Source organism: Perissodus microlepis, chromosome 7 (genome assembly GCF_051167445.1).
Source record: "Perissodus microlepis isolate ML-2025 ecotype Zambia chromosome 7, ASM5116744v1, whole genome shotgun sequence".
In the NCBI taxonomy this organism is placed as follows: Eukaryota; Metazoa; Chordata; class Actinopteri; order Cichliformes; family Cichlidae; genus Perissodus; species Perissodus microlepis.
Genome location: NC_140467.1, coordinates 18,361,695 through 18,380,380, shown reverse-complemented (window position 1 = coordinate 18,380,380; position 18,686 = coordinate 18,361,695). Strand labels below are relative to the sequence as shown.

The 18,686-nt window shown below is 42.7% G+C and overlaps 1 protein-coding gene across 18 annotated transcripts in view; it reads left to right on the top strand.

Moving 5' to 3' along the window:
- The window catches only part of pparab (peroxisome proliferator-activated receptor alpha b), a 91,251-nt gene that overhangs the window by 60,091 nt on the left and 12,474 nt on the right, over positions 1-18,686 (top strand). For all 18 annotated transcript variants that reach the window (XM_084933961.1, XM_084933958.1, XM_084933952.1 and 15 more), the window contains 2 exons: positions 14,747-14,996; positions 17,160-17,323. In XM_084933961.1, coding sequence (XP_084790087.1) covers positions 14,789-14,996; positions 17,160-17,323 — 372 coding nt within the window. In that variant the 5' untranslated portion in view covers positions 14,747-14,788. The remainder of the gene's footprint in view (positions 1-14,746; positions 14,997-17,159; positions 17,324-18,686) is intronic.

Below are 18,686 nucleotides of genomic sequence, written 5' to 3'. Positions count from 1 at the left end.
TTATGTTGATTGAAATCCCAGCAGTTGTTAGATTGAAAAACTGACAGGCATCCATCCACTCTTGGTTGAGTGGCATGTGTCAGTTCTACACATGAGTCACTTTTGACCAGCGGATACCGCCGCTGCCCGCCTATGATAAAATCGGCCTGTTAGCATGTGATTTATTGTTAGTGGCATAAATTCTGTAGAGTAAAAAAACTCATAAATTTCATATCACTGTTGTTAACATGGCTATGGTTAGTCAAGCCATCACAGTCCAATAGAAATACCAACAGATACACAGTTTAGGAGGAAGGGATGCTCACTGTAGAATCAGCATATATTACTGCCATCCCACTTTTACTCCCGCTGTGGCATACCAGGTTTAGGACACTTTTAAAGCACCCCCATTCCTGTGGTGCACTAAGGATAAATGTCCTTGTCTGAGATTAATAATAATGTATGTTGTTGTTGTGTAGTGACTAATTACAGTTTTCTCTTTTGTAACCGTGGCAACAGTCCACTCTTCAATGCATTTTGGGGCCGCCTGAGACACCGCACTGAATCGTGACTGATGCGCGATGCTTTAAGATTTGTTTATGATAGAAATACATGTGGTTTAAAGAGACAATCCAACCTCAGAATCTTTTGTAAGGGCTGGGGAAAAAAAATCACATCTGAAATTTTGGATCTTTGCTGAGGATGAACCGAAGACAGATACTCTGTTCTGAAATCCACTTGTAACTGCACCGTGAGACGTGAAGTTCTTTGCACACCAGACTTGTAGCTGTGTCCTAAATCTATGCATTGATGTGCCATTTACCTCAGGGGCAAAGGTCGTATCATTCTGGTGTGCATCGTTAAAATTCCATTTGTATCTCGGGCACTGCCTATGGGCGGGGGCTAATTGATTGACTAAAAGTGTTTCAAAAGATCATATCAAATACTGCTAGCCAAACCTTGATCAAATAATAAAAGCAAACCCCTTTGCTAAAAGTACAAAATATAAGTGAGTGAGTACCGTGTATCAGGGATGTATTATGTGTTTTTTTCCCTTTAATTTTGTGTCCACTTGACAAACACTAATGTGTAATTTTTTGTGGCTTTGATCTGGTATGGTGCTAGTGATTTATTTTCACTGCTGTAACAAAAATGGACCAAATATAGAAGGCATAACCTCAGTTTTTATGGTGATAAAAAAGACATTAAACAGCATAAAAGTTAATGAACTCTCCTGCTCAGACTTCTTTATGTCAGTCTTGGAGAACTTGTGCGTCAGTTGTTTTTTCCATTGTTACTTTGTCTGGCTGAGCTGTTGCACCCTGTTTGTCTCAGGCAACCTGAGACCTGCAATCTGCTTCTGCCTGGCTGCATTCACAGCTTGTAGAGACAGAGAAAACAACAGAGGGAGATGCAACGTTTTCTCCTCAAACAGGACTTTCAAGTTCAGAAGTTTATCATTTGTATCTCTTTGTGGACATAAAAGAGACATGTCGAAACGCCACATAGCTCCTATGGCCTGTTTTTCAAGTTCCTGCACCATCAAAAATAAATACAAAAGTAAATATAGTGTGCATTTATGAAGTGCAGGGAAACACTGCACTTTGGCTGGTTCTAATCACTTATATGGTCTGTTTGTTTGGCATCTTTCGTCCTCTCGTAGTCAGGGTTGACCTTCCTCTGAGCCAGGTCTGTTCCCCTTGAGCCTTCTTTATTGTAAAGCCTTTCTGGGTTGAATAGGATTGGGGCCCTCCTGCCAGATTTACAGTAAGGAGCTCTTGACAGGAGATCGTCTTTGCTAATAGTCAAGGAAAGATGCCGTATGTAAGCTGAATTTGTAAGTTGACAGGACAAGAGGATTTGACTGATTCCCTGAACAATATCTTTGTTTGTTTCCAGTCTTCCTATGTTAGTGTCACATTTGCACACGTCTGTATTCTTATAGACAGACAGATTGCTGGAAGGTGTTCTCTTTCTTGCCAACTATCTTGTCTCATTTTGACAAGTTCCACTCCCACTGCAACTGCCTCAGTAGGAGGCACAAGATATGCAGAAATCCTTATCAATCATCTGTCACTGACCATATCTACTCTCCCATTGGAATTGCGTTGCTAACAACAAAATGTTTTTTTACTTTTTTGGTTGAACTACTTTTGCTTGTTTTGGTATGGCAGAGGTGTTTGACACATTTATGGGACCTCACAGAGCTTTTTAACATGACAGATGACCAAAGGTAAAGGCAGTGCAGAGTGGTTTTGGATGAAGGTTGCTGCTTGCTACTACTGCTACCAAAGAAACAACTTATCCACAAATATGTCAGCTGTGTAGCAGATCAAAATTAACTGTTTGTCCTCGCGCTGCGCACATCTTCTTTAGGATTTTCTAATAACAGCTCCTGCTTAAGGGTTGCCCATAAGAAAAGCTGAAAGAGCTTTATGTTTTTTGTTGCACTACAGTAGCAAATCAGTGTTGATCTGTCACTAGGACTGTGTTCTGCATGCCTCCCCACAAAACACGTAGGCTGGTTTGGCAGCCAGAAATGGGAACTCAGGACTCCAGTGTCAAGCTGGAAAATGAAATGAGATACACAGCTGCCTGAGAAGTACTCCCAGCGTCACCTTAGATTTGATGTGTACTCAAGTACTCATCACTGTATTGTTTTTTTAAGCAACCACTTTACTACCTTTATGTACTCCAATAGACATTTTTTTTGCCTGTGGAATTTTACAACTGTGGTAGCAGTATGTGGGTCTCAGGTTTATGTCATCCACAGGCTTAAGAGTTTCCATGCACAAGGATACCACTTCCTTTTAGCTACAGGTGGTGTTATAGGTGCAGCGATGCACCAGTAAAGAAAGATGGCTGCCTGCTCGTAAATTTGACCTAAATAATGGAGGAATTCAGCTTTGCAAGAACCTTGAAGGACGTGCATTCACTGGGTTTGTTAAGACTTGGTGGAAAAACTGTAATAATCAACTTTTCTTTGTTTACCAGAAAACTCTTTGATTAAAGTCGACTAAAGCTGTTATATTTGAGGATGCTCACTCGTCTCCACAAATATATATTTTGACAAATGGTACCATTCAATCTCTAGACAAACTGCAACTAACTCTAAAAGGCTTTGAATATCAAATGTTCTACTGTACTGCTATTGATCTGCCACCCTACAGATCAGCTCCTCTTTTATAAGTCAGGCAACGGATTATTCATTCGGGGATTCCTACTCATTCATGAAACATGCCATTGTCAGCCTAGAAGGAACCAGTCACACCACCAAAGAAACGTTTAGTGATAGTACAAAGGTGAATAATTTTTATCTATTAGCAAATATGTCATATATCATATCATATATCACCAAAATATCATCAGCTGCATTCTGTCATTGTAGTAGGTTGGGGTCAGGGATTCTGGTTTATACTTTAATTTGTCATCCATCTCTACAATGAAAAACAAGCCTTCGGGTTGAACTTTAGTGACATACAGTTTAAAATTAGCATCAAAAAATTCTTGACCCCACCCCCTTAAAAAAAACATTTATTCGATTGAGTTAAGCTTCATGTTTTTCTCCTGATTTCCCTCGATTACGCTGTTGGGGCGATGAGGGGAAAGCTATGACAGTAGACTATGCAGTCACTGTCATACACAAAAGTTTTACTGTTATTAGCTGGAGGTTTTTCAGACTCCTACATTCAAAGCAGAGCTCAGTCGGTGTTATATTTTATGTGCAGTCTGTCAAATAATCTTAAGCACAGGTTTAAAGTTTAAAAATGTTTAAATGCAGGTTTTTTGTCTGTAGAAATATTTTGTGTGACAGTGTTGCTGAAGCGCACACACATAGACACGTGCACTAATGGGAACCCTAAAACCACAGAACTCTCGGTGACGGGGGAGGGCCGTGCTTGCTGATGGTCTGTTATTAGTGGAGATCCCACTTGTGGTCATTTTTATTGCTGTTTAATTGAAAAAAATTGCAGCCAAAAAGTTATGCAGAATTGACATTTTTACCTTAAAATATTATGAGCCACTGTGAAAATGTTGACACTTTTGCTTGTCATGGGCATTAATAGATTGATCAGCTGTGATAGCATTGTACATCTCGGCCATCCAGCATAGTCACCAATCCACAATTACTTTCTGACACTGGAAAGGATCCTGGAAGGCAGCAAATCAGCAACAACAGTGTAGATCACAAACTCAAAAGAGTAAATCTTACAGGGAATACACATGACGCAGTAAGGAGCTGTGTGATATTCTCAGCCTAGTTTAATAAATACAAGTCTTCCCTGGTGTCTCTTCACCCCCCAGCTTTGCATTTGTCAAGTGATAAACGCCGCTGGAAAAGATTGCATTGTACTGTGGGGAAGATTTGTAATACTGGCCTGTCTGATCCTTGTGACTGATTTGGAAATAGGTACAAAGTGGCAGCCAGCAGTCAGACTTTGGCAAAGAAAGGAAATGTTGCTCAAGAACAACCACGGCGTTGTTTGTTATTGATCATCTTAACAGCTGGAAACAGCAGTAGCTGTCTTTTAACCATTGATCCAGCTGTTAATGCATTTAACTCACTGGAATACTGGAGTCATAGCCGTGCCTATACTGCAGGTCAGGGCTGTAGCACAGCTGTGTCATTGCTCAATATAACCTCACTGTTACTGTCATTTAAGAATAATAAAGCATGACAATAAATACTTTATGTCATATTTTGGGAAATTCTTCAAATTTGATAATAGTATTTAGATGTATTCCTCTCAGCCAAAGATGTCCCATGAGATCAGTTTATTGCAAATCACATGCTTGCAAAGTTGACTCCCTGATAAATTCAGGATGCTTCAAGATTTGATCTTATTGGTTTGGCATTTGTAGTTTTAACTAGGGATGGGTATCGTTTAGGTTTTATTCGATACCAGTACCAAACCGGTAGTTTTGAAACGGTGCTGGTGCTTAAATGGTGCTCGAACCGGTGCTTAAAGAATGAAGAACACAAAATTGGTCCAAAAACCTCTCATGTTCAGCTGTTTTTTTGTGAAAAGATAACAATGTTAGCCTTTTCTGCAGCTATAGGGGATTTATGGCATCACTCTTGGCTGGAAGCAGTGCTTAATCAATGGAATACAAGCAGTATATTAAATGCCCGACCAGAGAGGAGAGGACATTAGACCACTGTTACAGTACGATCAGCGGGGCCTATCGCGCGGTGCCCCGCGCTTCACTCGGACTTTCTGACCACGTCATGATCCACCTAATCCCCGCGTACAGACAGAGGCTGAAGCTCTCCAAACCTGTCGTGAGGACTAAAAAACTGTGGAGCAACGAGGCTGTGGAGGAGCTTCGCACGTGTTTGGAGTCTACAGACTGGGACACAATGAAGGCTGCTTCTAACAGCTTGGACGAGTTTACGGACACTGTCACCTCCTATATCCACTTCTGTGAGGACAGCATTGTGCCATCACGCACCAGGGTGAGTTATAACAATGACAAACCCTGGTTTACTCCTAAACTCAAAAAGCTGTGGCTGGAAAAGAGAAAGGCGTTCAGAAGCGGAGACAGGGACTGCTACAGAGAGGCCAAGTACAGGTTCACTAAAGAAGTGGACATTGCTAAACATCAGCACTCTGAGAAGATGCAGCAGCAGATCTCAGAGAATGACTCGGCCTCTGTGTGGAAAGGTTTTAGGAATATCACCAACTACAAGCCTAAAACCCCCCACTCCACTGATGACTTGCTCTTGGCCAACACCCTTAACGACTTTTACTGCCGTTTTGACGAGCCATCAGGCAGCCTTCACACCTCCAACGGCCCCAACAATAGAGACACTCATTCCCCCACCTCTCCCCCCTCCATAGAGCCATCACCACCATCAAACACTTCACCTACAACACCCCCCTCCTCACCCCACACAAAGGGGGATTTCACACCACCTCCTCCCACCACTACTCTTCATATTCATGAAGCAGGTGTGAGGAAGCAGTTTAAGAATCTGAATGCTCGAAAAGCTCCCGGCCCAGACGGTGTGTCTCCTGCCACCCTCAGACACTGTGCAAACGAGCTGGCCCCAGTGTTTTCTGGCATTTTCAACTCCTCACTGCAGGCATGTCATGTGCCTGCCTGCTTCAAGTCCTCTACCATAATCCCTGTCCCCAAGAAACCAAGGATCACTGGACTAAATGACTACAGACCTGTGGCTCTGACATCTGTGGTCATGAAGTCATTTGAGCGCCTGGTTCTCTCCTATCTCAAGACCCTCACGGCCCCCCTCCTGGACCCCCTGCAGTTTGCATACAGAGCCAACAGGTCTGTAGATGACGCCATCAACATGGCCCTACACTTCATCCTGCAGCATCTGGACTCCCCAGGAACCTACGCCAGGATCCTGTTTGTGGACTTCAGCTCTGCCTTCAACACCATCCTTCCAGACCATCTCCAAGGCAAGCTTTCCCAGATGAATGTGCCTGATCCCATCTGCCGGTGGATCACTGACTTCCTGACGGACAGGAAGCAGCACGTGAGGCTGGGAAAGAATGTCTCGGACTCCCGGACCATCAGCACCGGCTCCCCTCAGGGCTGTGTTCTTTCTCCTCTGCTCTTCTCCCTGTACACCAACTGCTGCACCTCCACCCACCAGTCTGTCAAGCTAATCAAGTTTGCAGATGACACCACCGTTATTGGACTCATCTCGGACGGGGATGAGTCTGCCTACAGGAGGGAGGTTGAACGTCTGGTGTCCTGGTGCAGCCACAACAACCTGGTGCTGAATGCCCAGAAGACAGTGGAGATTATTGTGGACTTCAGGAAGCACACAGCCCCACTCCCCCCCATCATCCTGACTGACACCCCCATCACCTCTGTGGACTCATTCCGCTTCCTGGGTACCACCATCACCCAGGACCTGAAGTGGGAGCCCACCATCACCTCCGTCATTAAGAAAGCCCAGCAGAGGATGTACTTCCTGAGGCAGCTGAAGAAATTCAACCTGCCAACACGGACGATGATGCAATTCTACACTGCAATCATCGAGTCCATCCTCACCTCCTCCATCACCGTGTGGTACGCTGGAGCCACTATCAGGGACAAACAGAGACTGCAGCGTGTTGTGCGTTCTGCTGAGAAGGTGATTGGCTGCAGACTCCCATCTCTGCAGGACCTGTACACCTCCAGGACACTGGGGCGTGCAGCTCGGATCTCAGCTGACCCTTCTCATCCTGGACACAGTCTGTTTGACCTGCTCCCCTCAGGCAGGAGGCTCCGGTCCATTCGCACCAGAACCTCTCGCCATAAGAACAGTTTCTTCCCCTCTGCTGTTGGACACATGAACAATAACCGTATGACTGTTCCCACCACTAACACATGACCCTACGCTGTGTTCACTGCATCATTCCATGTTTGGCACTGATCACCACCTGCACTCATGTATATATCATGTATATATCTATCTACTTAGCACTTTTAATTCTTATTCTTATTTTTTATTTATTTATTTATTTATTTATTTATTTATTTATTTATTTATTTTTTTTTCTCATGTCTATTTAAGCGTTATTTATGACAGTATGTTTGCACTAAGCACCGCAGCAATTTCCTAATGTTGTAAACCTGCTCAACATTTGGCAATAAAACCCTTTCTGATTCTGATTCTGATTCTGAAAAAAAAAACACTAACTTTGTCCAAAAACCTCTCATGTTTAGCTGTTTTCCACTTTTTCTTTGGTCATTTTAGGCTTTTTGGCCAGGGTGAAGGGAGCATCTGCCATCAAACAAGAAGACAGCCTCATGTAACTACGACGGTGTTTGCTAATTCACCTTATATGCATTAATTTAATAACGTGGTTAGCCTGCTCAACGTAAATTACACACGAACAACATTAAGCTACTCACGCAGAGAAGAACGGCTGCTGCTGCCATCATCATCCGTCATCATTTCTGCTACACTGGCAGGGCTAGGGGCCAGGACTCTACTCTTTGGGTTTTTGGGGGATGTTGCTAACTCCGGGTCCGATAACAGGCAACCCACCCGCAGTAGATGTGCTCAATGTGAGGTCTCGCAGCAAGCTATCAAATACGGCGCATTTCTCGTCTTTTAACAAAATGCTATACGTCGCCAGGTGTTTCATTAGATTCGAGGAGTTACCTCCTTTGCGCAGTATCACCTTAAAGCACTTGTTGCAGGCTGCTGAGTTTGCATCTTTTGCTGTGAAGTACAGCCAGACTTTTGACCGCTTTGCCTTGGGCATTTTTAATCTGTAGCTCTGCTCTAAAAGAACGTACGTACCTGGGCCCGCCTACTACGCTTGCAAAGGTAAAATGATTGGCTAGAATCCAAAGTGTATGACATTTCAGGGGAAAAAAGCACCGAAATAAAGCACCGAAATGCGCGCAGCTTTTCGGTCTGGTTACTACCGTTTATGTCAGAACCGGTGTGATACCGGTACCCATCCCTAGTTTTAACAGGTTACACAATAAAATGTATCAAAATGTAAACATAGCAAACACTTAAGCCTTATCAGAAGCAAAACACACAAAGGTACTGGTAGTAAAAGCTACCTTTGGCCAAAACTCCCATTATTCACATATCATAAAGTTTAGAGGACAGATCCATTGTATATGTACCTGTCTCTTTAGAAGGAAAAACCATGGTTAGTAGTTGATTGCCCCGCAAATCTAAAATTTCATTCTTTTCCATGTTCTTGTTTGAACGCTACCAAACACATGCACGCAGGCACGTTTACTGCCACGTAGTGGTGCGCTATTAACAGCCAGGGTCAAGGGTCAGGTCAACATAGACCTTTGAGGTAACCTGATACAATGCCACACCGCAGCTTTGTGCCCGTAGAGAAGCCACAGTGTGCCCATAGAGTCTCTTCAGATCGTAAGGGCTTGTCTCATGGTAGCGTGCAGTGGCATTTGATTATTATTCTGACACTAAACGTGTTGTCACCGCAGAGGTCGGAGTCCAGAAGAGTTTGTGTAACTTGATGTTTTATTTCTCAACTCTGTGCAGCCGTGAGCTCGCAAGCTGACAGCCAAGGCAACATCTTGAGTAACCCTCCCGTCCTGTCTATTTACAAAAGAGTGAGAAACATCTCAGTGGATTTGTTATCTGCCCATAAATATGTCTGACAAACAGGTAAAGTAATGGACTATTTTACCCACCTTCTGCAGTTGACTCATTTTCAAGTGAACTTCTGCTTTCATTCAAACATTCAAATAGGCGCTTTGAATAAGAAGCTAATGTGTCCCGTGATTCTGCTGACTGGTTTTTCTGTTATATAAAAATCAATGGACACAATGGACAGGTTGGAGAAATGTGCCCCAGAACAGGTAAAATTTGTGCAATGCACTTGGTCACTATCAAAATTATTAAACGTTATATAATCAGATCAGACACTGGTATTGATCTTCAGGACTAAAAATAGCAGAGAAAATTTGCTTTAGCTGTGTATTTAACTGTCAGTTACCTAATAATAGGACAGCTTTGTTAGCTGTCATGTGGCTCATCTGTCACAGGGAACAGCTAAAGTCCAATGTCAATCACTTCCACGACCTGTACTTTGGTCAATCACCATAACGATAAGAGGGTGCCGGCCTGCATATCAGCTCCAAGCGATAAGGGTTCACTCGAGTGTTTACACTGCAGGCATGGTTGAGACTAAGATCGTGGTGAACTCTTTAAACAAAGGGGCAGGGGTACGGGGCAGCCCCATCAGCCCATTTTCTTCCTCTATGACCACCATTAGCTCGTAGACTCCTCCTTACAGGCATGACAGCTTTCAGGCCGTGAGATAGATGGGTTAAGCATTAAACCTGTGGACTACTCTTTAATACACACACACACATACATACATGCATGTACACTGAAATGCACACACTCTGATCATACAAACTGTTAGAGCTGGATGTTAAACTGCTGTCTGGAAATCTGCATGGAAGACTTCAAGTTTTGCTGATGAGGAAGGTAGGGGCTCTGTCATGTTTTATTTGAGTTGTTTTTCTGTTTTCATATACTTCTACTTTCATATCCATATTTTATATATAACAGCTAGTCTGAATTTTTTAAAACATTTTTGTTCTACCACTGTATGTGAGCAGTTTGGCGGTTTCTTCCATTTCCAATCGCAAGTTTTTGTTGTTCTGGTCTTTCAAAGAACTACATATTTTTTTCTTCACCCCTTAGTGAGACAAGTCCATACACACCCCTGATGTCTTGGATTATTACCAGTTTAATTTGTGTTTTCTTGGCATCTTGCTCTAATGTGGGATTTGTAAAGCTTCAAGCTTCATTGAGTGTCTCTCAGCCAGGTAGCTAGTCATGGTGTTGGATGCTTACATTTACTGTGGCCACGTTACTCGTGCTTGTTCGTGTATATAATGTTTGTGGGATTAGATGACGTGATCCCCCTGAGTGATGGGTGTCACTAATGAGGCTCCAAGGTCATTGGTAGTTTCAGTTTTCCTGCAGATTTCAGAGGGCTGTGCACACCTGCTTCAGCAAGAAAGTGGTCTGCACGCCTCAGTGGTGTTCAGAGCGTCAAATACTTTAGCCAAAGCTTATTAGCAGTTTTCATGGCCTGTCTGTCTAACGTGGACCTTTGCTGCCTTGTGGGGGTTGGGTGATACTGCTGAGCAGAAAGCCATCAGACAGTATGGATTATTTATGCTTCGCCCGCACATCCAGCTGTGTGATCACAGTTTGCAAACACACTTACACACAACCCTTGTTTTTCTTTCTTTTGTAGCAAATCATAATGGCTTTGATTGATTTTTTTATATCAGCTTGACACTTCTGATTTCAAAGCATGTGTTGTGTGTCATAATTGCCATGGCATTGCTATAGCAACCTGGGAGGTTGGCAGCCTTTTTTTTTTCTTTTCAGCGTAACCCCCTCTTGTCTGCTTTAGGCCCTAATTCCAACCTCAGTGCATGGACACGCACAGACGCGCACACACATACACACAAAAATACTTATGACCTTGTGTGCAGAGTGCCCTCAGTAGGCTTGGCTGAGTGAGCACAAGAGAGAGGTCCTGACCTATGAGACAAAGGTATTCTGTTACCATAGGGACCGTTGATTTCCTTTTTTCCATGCCTCATATGCTCACTCTGTCTCACACACTGCTGATACAGACCCACAAGTGTAGTTTAACAGACATTCCTCTCCACCCTCCGTGTGTGTGTCTGTTTTTCTCTGAGTCCACCAGAGCTGTGCAGTCTGATGCTAATCAGCGCTCTCTGTGTTTACATTCTTATGCATGTTGGTGGCAACATGAGGTTTAGTGTGGTCCATTACATCTAAGCTACTGGCTGAGAGGTCACGAGTTCAGTAAAGGGCTCCTTTTTTCTATGTTATTTAAATACAAAGCCACGCATGCTCTGGGCATGTTGACACAAAACCCTGCCATTTAGTCCACTGCAGACTGATCAATATCTGCACTGTGGAAGAAGCTGCAAGTAGTGACCTTTTTACAAGTGGGATTTTTATCTTGTCACTCAATTACTCAATTACACAAAAGCCTGTCTAGATCTTAGTCGAGCTGTGGTCAAGAGGATTCTTTATTGTTTCCCCTTAAGGAGGAATTACAATAAGACGGTGCTGAGTGGGGAAAAAAATAGTTTATGAAACAGGATATCCTCGGAAGGAAGACTTGAGGGTCAGGAGTGAGAAGCTGAATGCTAAATAGGTTTACTTTGTGCTAATAGAGCTAACACTGCCTCCATTCAGATAAAAGTAGAAGACCGAGTAGCTTAGTAAAGTTTCCTGCTGAGATGCCAGGCCTCTTTTCATGTTTGGAAGTGCTTTGAAAGAGTGGGAATTTACGGGGTCTTTACTATCTGATTGGGTTTAGTTCCTCTAGACTGAATCTTGAATCTCAACATTTCATTCACTGTATTGTGAATATTTTCCCTGCTTATGCATTATAACTGTTGTTATGTGGTTTTTTCTGTTGAACATGACAAGAGTCTGAGCTCGGTGTGGTTATCTTGGTGTTCTTGTTTTTACATTTTGTCTTTTTTTGGTTTCGTTTATGTTACTCATCTGCTTTTGATCTGTTTTGCTTCAGGCTTGTTGCTCACCAACCCTGGAGCCAGTAGGGTTTTCCATTCAGTTCATACTACTTCAAGGCTTAAAATGTCAGTAAAAGGGGGATGACTTCTGTTATTACCAACAGGTAATAACAGAAGGCACTATATATATATATATATATATATATATATATATATATGAGTACGAATTTTCATGAACAAGGGTGATGTGCAGAGCTGTAGTAACTACAGAGGCCTAAAGCTGATGAGTCACACCATGAAGCTGTGGAAAGAGTTGTTGAAGCTAGGTTAAGATATATGGCTCCATACTGAGAGAGCGCTACAGATGTGATGTTTGCCTGGAGTGTTGACGGGAGTGTGGGAAGTATAGAGAAAGTCAAAAGCAGCTTCAGTGTGTCTTTGTGTATTTAGAGAAAGCATATAATAAGTTGGTAAGATAGGAACTGTGGTACTGCATGAGGAAGTCAGGAGTGGCAGAGGAGTATGTGAGGGTGGTGTGGGAGATGTATCAGGACAACAAGACCGTGACGATGTGTGTGGTAGAAGTGACAAAAGGGTTCAAGATGGGGTGTGATTACGTCAAGGATTGACTCTGAGCCCACTCTTGATTGCATGGTGATGTACAAGCTGACAGATGAGGTCAGGAGTCTCTGTGGACTGCAACATTTGCAGGCAACATTGTGATGTGTAATGAGAGTAAGGAGCACATGGAAGAATGTTTGAAGAGGTGGAGGTATGCAGTGGAGAGAGGAGGAATGAAAGTCAGTAGGAGCAAGCCAGACTATGTGTGTGTGAGTAAGAGGGAGACGGGTGGAAAAGTAAAAATGCAAGGAGGTAGATGCGTTTAAACAGGGTGAAAACTGGGTGGAGTAGGTGGAGATGAGTGTCAGGGGTAATTGGTGATGGGGAGATGGCAGCAAGGCTTAAAGGGAAGTTTGGTAGTGAGGCCTGTTATGATGTATGGTTTGGAGACAGAGGCACTGACAAAAAGGAGGTGGCAGAGCTAAGATGCTCAGAATTTTATTGGGAGTGACCAGGATGGGCCTTAAGTCCTTAAGGCGGGCAACTCATCGGGAGTGGTTTGTAGAAGCTTGGAACTTGGAAGTTAGAGGCAAGGCTGAAATGGTTTGGACTTGCACAGAGGAAGGATGGTGGATATATAAATCAAAGATAACGATGGAGCTGCCAGGCAAGAGTAAAAGAGAGAAGTTTCATGGATGTAATGAAAGAGAACTTGCAGAGGGTTGGTGTGACAGAAGAGGATGCTAGGCATAGAGTAAGATGCAGACAGATGATTCGCTGTAGCAACCCCTAATGGAAGCACCAGATAGAAGAAAAGATCATATGTATAACCACATTTTTTTTTGTGTCTGCTGCACTGAAGACAAAACGGTATGCAAATGATCTCTGTAGTCAGTGTGGGTATGTAGTCCCTCTCTCTTCTCAATATAACCACCAGTACTTAACAAACTAAAGGACAAGTTCAAGTTAAACTCTAGGCAGTCAAGTGTTAAGGTGAGGATTGGCTGAGAACATCCAGCAGCTGCTGTCTTGTGGTCATATCCTCACCCTTATCTCACTGTCACCCTCTTCTTCCCCTTGTTTCATGTCCTTAGCATGGCCTGATGGAATGAGCTTACTAAAGATTGACCCACTTTACAAAGTTGAATTATGCAATTCGGGGTCCATTCCCAATACCATTCTTACGCTAAGCCTAAGAAGCAACTGTGTAGCTCCTCCCAGCATCCACTGTGCAATTCAGCAAAGTTTCATCCATCTATACGCCATGCCAGTCTCTTATGTGTCTTCTAGCCAACCTCAGACCCAGCCTTCCTATTACAGCACAGCCTATAGCTGGAATAACTGTCCTACATTCGTGCCTCCACATGTCTTCAGTCTATATTTCTACCCTCAGTCTTTCTCTTATTTCAGCACTAAGGTTTTATGTGGATATGGTTACTCTACGTGCAGTGAATAGCTAAGGGGAGTAGAGAGGCCCGTGTTGTGTCATAAGATACTCCGTGTGCTTCATTCCTTCATGGCCTGCTGACCCATGTGCAACAGCTGTTGCACATGGGTCAGCGTATTGATGGCCACATGTTGCGTCAGCCCTTCTCATGAGGCCTGAACGTGTTATTCAGAGCTGTTTTGAATCATTTGCACTGAAAGATAATGGAGTTTTACTCAGCTGTGTTGATGATGATAAAGGTACTGTTAGTGTTTGGTCTCTTAGTCTGTCGGCATACTGAGATATCTGAGCAACCTTTGGATAGAGTGCTATAAAGTTTTACATAGATGTCCACAGTGAAAGTTTAAAACCTTAGACCCCTTGCTCTCTGGCAGTCCTCCGACATTTCAGCGTCGACTCATTAGCTGAGATATCTACTCAGAAGCCTTTACTTTTCTTTAGATTGCCATTTTACATTTTGTGCAGACCCTAAAAACCAAAATGACCAGAAAAAGTTGGTTAGTATTATCAGGTCAAAAAAAAATCTGTTAACAATGTCTGCTAACTGCTATACAAAAATGATAAACATAATAAGCATTATACCTGCAGAACATCAGCATGATGTCGTGGCCATATTGGCAAGCTCATGTGAGCTTTAAGTACAAATACAAATGTAAAAATCAGGGTGACTTTTTAATCTCTGTCGGCCAGCCCGTGTTTCTATTTGACCTCTTTGACCTCTGTTTGTTTCCCTTCCCTTGCACCCTTGTCCCTGGTCTCCAGTTTGATGAGTGAGAGTGCCGCCAGCCTCCTCCCATCACCACAATGGTCGACATGGAGACCCATTACCATCCCCCATCTCCCCTGGAGGACTCTGTGCTGGGCAGTCCCCTGTGTGCTGATGACGATTTCATGGGTAGCATGGAGCAGCTCCAGGACATCTCCCAGTCCATCAGCGACGATGCTCTTAGCTCCTTTGGTGTCCCAAAATACCAATCCTCCAGCAACGGCTCTGATGGGTCCACCGTCCTCGGTAAAATTAAGTGTGATTTCTTTTTGTTTTTAAGAGTTACAGTCAGACCATGAGTGGTTTGCTTTCTCGCTCTGGTTTCACAATGTCCCAGCACCTCAGTGTAATCTCCTTGCCATTCTTGTTGTTGTCAAACCAGGAGTCCTTCAGTTTAGCCCCGTAGCCCCTATTTTGCTCCAAATTGAGGTTTAGATAAGAAACTCACTTTGGCCTTTTTAACTTTTTTCTCTTAAAAGGCTGTACCACATTATCTGTTATCTTAACAAACTTTTTCTCAGTCTCCTCTGTCCAGACTAAAACACTTTCTAATGATTTGAGAAATTGCCCTTTTAGCGATCAGTGTGATATCTGAGTCTCCTGATAGATTTCCTTTCTTTCCTTCAGTATTTCCACCGTTTTTCCATTTTTCTCCTCTGGCCTTATTCACCTATCATCCTTGTGACTCTCTAGTTTTACCTCTTTTTTTCCTTCCCCTTCCAGCTTTTCTCTTTGCCCCATATCCAACAAGGAATTTACACATTCCTAAACCACCATGCAAAACCTATCAGGAAACATCCAATTTGCTTCTGTGTTTCCTCCTGAGTAGACTGGGTCTGGGAAATTTACATGCTTAAAAAAAAAGAAATGCAACAAGTGAAGGAGCTGTGAAGAGTACATGTAAGACAGGGAAGAAGGGGGGGTGGTGGAAGAGCACTGAGCATCAGAGAAACATTTGATGACATCACGGAAAAGGCAGTGTGAGGGTGCATGTGATTTATGGGTGTTTAGGAACACAAACACGGTGAGACACAGGAGCAGAAGCTCATATGCTTTCACTCTCTGCTCTCAGTCAAAACATGTGCACTTGCCCCAAGCTGGAACACAGCTCACTGCCAAATGCTGCTTATCCCTGTGCTGGCATCTCTCGCCAAAACTCATGTGGCTTGACTTAGTGCCACTGTTTTGTACCATTTCATCTGCGCTATTTGTGTACCAAGCAAGTTCTACCAACCACGTTCCCTTTGCAGTGTGGAAATGGAAAGCTGTTGGCAACACGCAGCAAACCCCATGACCTGTCATCCATGACAAGGATCTGTAATAGTACTACATAATGATGCTATGTTTGTGACAGGCAGTACATCACAGCGTGTTAATATCCGTAAGTAAATGCTGTGATGGAACGGGCTGTCCTGGTTGGGTCATAGAGGTGCAACTGTGCTTCAGATTCGCCGGCTCTTTGGCAGAGAGAGGTGAATGTGCAGATGTCAATGATTATATGTAGTTCAAATTTCTCAAGCTTGCAACTTTATACATAGGATGAGGTGGCTCTGTGAAATTTTATTTTTTTTGGGTCAATATTTTGTGCAGTGCTTTTATCGAGGGATCGAGGGATTTTCAACATAGCATTTCTAAATATACTAGTTTAGAAATAATTATTTCTATCTGCACACAATAAAAGAGCAGAAAAAGAATTGTCTCACAAAGCAGGAGATGGATATAGAAAGTTATCACAGCATTTCCAGATGAACTAGAACTGGAGTGAGAAGTATCATCAAGAAATTCAAAGAGCCACAAAGTACAGGACAAGCCTGGCAGAGGTAGGAAGTGAAAGATTTCAAAGACTCTGAAAGAAAACTAGTGAGAAATGTGTTTGAAGACCCCAGAACAACTGCCAAGACACTAGCGAGAGACGTAGCTAAGTCTGGATCTGTAGTCTCAAAGAAGACAGTCACCAGAATCCTGCACAGGAATGGACTGACAGCTTGCAGACCAAGAAGAAGAGACACCTTCAAGCCAGACTGAAGTATGCGGGCAAACTGGAAGCGCTACCTTTGGTCAGATGAGACGAAACTACGGTTTTGTTTGTGTGTAAAGTAAAATAATGCAAGGATCCAAAAACTAGGATTTTTGGAAAAGCATTTTCTTTTCATTTTGTGACCTTCAGACACTCGGCCACTTCTGTCTTTGGTTCTCAGTGATTCCGTCTTCTGTACAAGCTTGTGAATATTCATTTCATTTTAGTTTTTTGTGCCATTCCTTACTTCAGTTAAAATTATAATAGCGTTTGTCGACAAATAGTAAAAAACCCAGATCTTTTTAGTTACCATTAAATATTAGTGTCATTTAGAGCAATATATTATTATATATCAGGAGAAAATGTAATCATGTGCATGCTTGTTTTATTAGATGCGCTTACGCCAGCATCCAGCCCATCATCGGTTGTTTATGGCGTGGTGGCTGGCCAGGAGGAATTGTCATCTTCATCCACATCACTGAACCTGGAGTGCCGAGTGTGTTCTGACCGCGCCTCGGGCTACCACTACGGAGTCCATGCCTGCGAGGGCTGCAAGGTGAGATAAAGATTTTTGTAAAATAAAGAAGTGCTCTGAGAGCGCACACGGCAAGGCAGCTCACTCTCTGGGCAGTATTTACTTTTAAGAGAATTGTGTTGTATTTTTTATACACTCATTTTGTTTTCTTCTGTCTTTTTTAAATGCACTTTAAGACGTTTGTAGTGCTTTAAAAACAAATGTAAAGTGCAGGCTTTTGTTATTTTCCTTTTTGAATTTAATATGCTTGACATACTCAGATTTTGAGTGTACAGTATTCCCACGCCACGTCGCGGTTCACGTTTTGCGGACTCTCTACAATCCCGGATTTATCTATAAATTTATATCACGGGAATTTTGTTATATCGCGGGTTTCTGCAGCCTATAGGTATACTGTGCCGCTGCACATACAAATGTTTTTAAAATACGTAAGGATGTATCTCAAAAGTGTTTAGGAGGGTAGAAAGGTTTTATAAGAGTGTGCGGAGGGGTTTTATGGTTTTAAATATATAAAAATAATAAAATAAACATGGTTTTTACATTCTAGAACGTAACCCCTCGGATAATTGCGGGAGTACTGTAATTAGTTTTTTCATATGTGCCTACACTACATGTGTAGTATTCATGCAATTGTTGTATAAAATTCCTTTAAATGTTTAATAAATAATGCAATGCTAACAAAGTCAAAACTTCCTTGGCGAATGTAGCTATTGTCGAAAAAGTGGTTCTGTCATTATGCTCGATAGACTTCATAGGTCCTTTTGCCAGATGAGCGCACTCATCTTTTCACCCTCTGCCCTGCTTAATCTTTACCACCAATATCCATCCAATCTCCTTCCCCATACGCCACCCTCGGTGAGGCACAGAAAGCCAGCTTAACCCACTTTAACCAGTTTCAAAAGAGTAAATTATTTCTTATTCTTAGGTATAACACTAAAAAAAGAAGGAAAAGCCAGACTGAATCCAGGTGCAGTGTGTGTCTTGTGACTAATGATGGCTTATAACAACATCATAAATGTCACATTTGGCCTTTACACATGGTTGCTTATTAGTCATTCAGTTAATTGTTTACCAGTTGTTGAAGAGGAAACCAAGGCCGTCTTAAGATAAACTAAGGGTCAAAGACGGTGTGACTTGAGATGTTTTTCAGCTACTGCTGGCTGTCACTTACTTCAGGTAAACGATCTGGAAGACATAGCGATTAAATCGGGGGACGTCTGTACTTCTGCGCTCTGTAAATACACTTAACTTAGATGTGTCAGCCAGTGATAGAAGTGATAGAAAAACTCAGATAAAATGGAATAATCATGTTGCGTGACTGTAGATCAGTGCTTTGATACAGATGTATCTGTAGTAGATGCTACCTGAGGTCAGTCCACAGGTC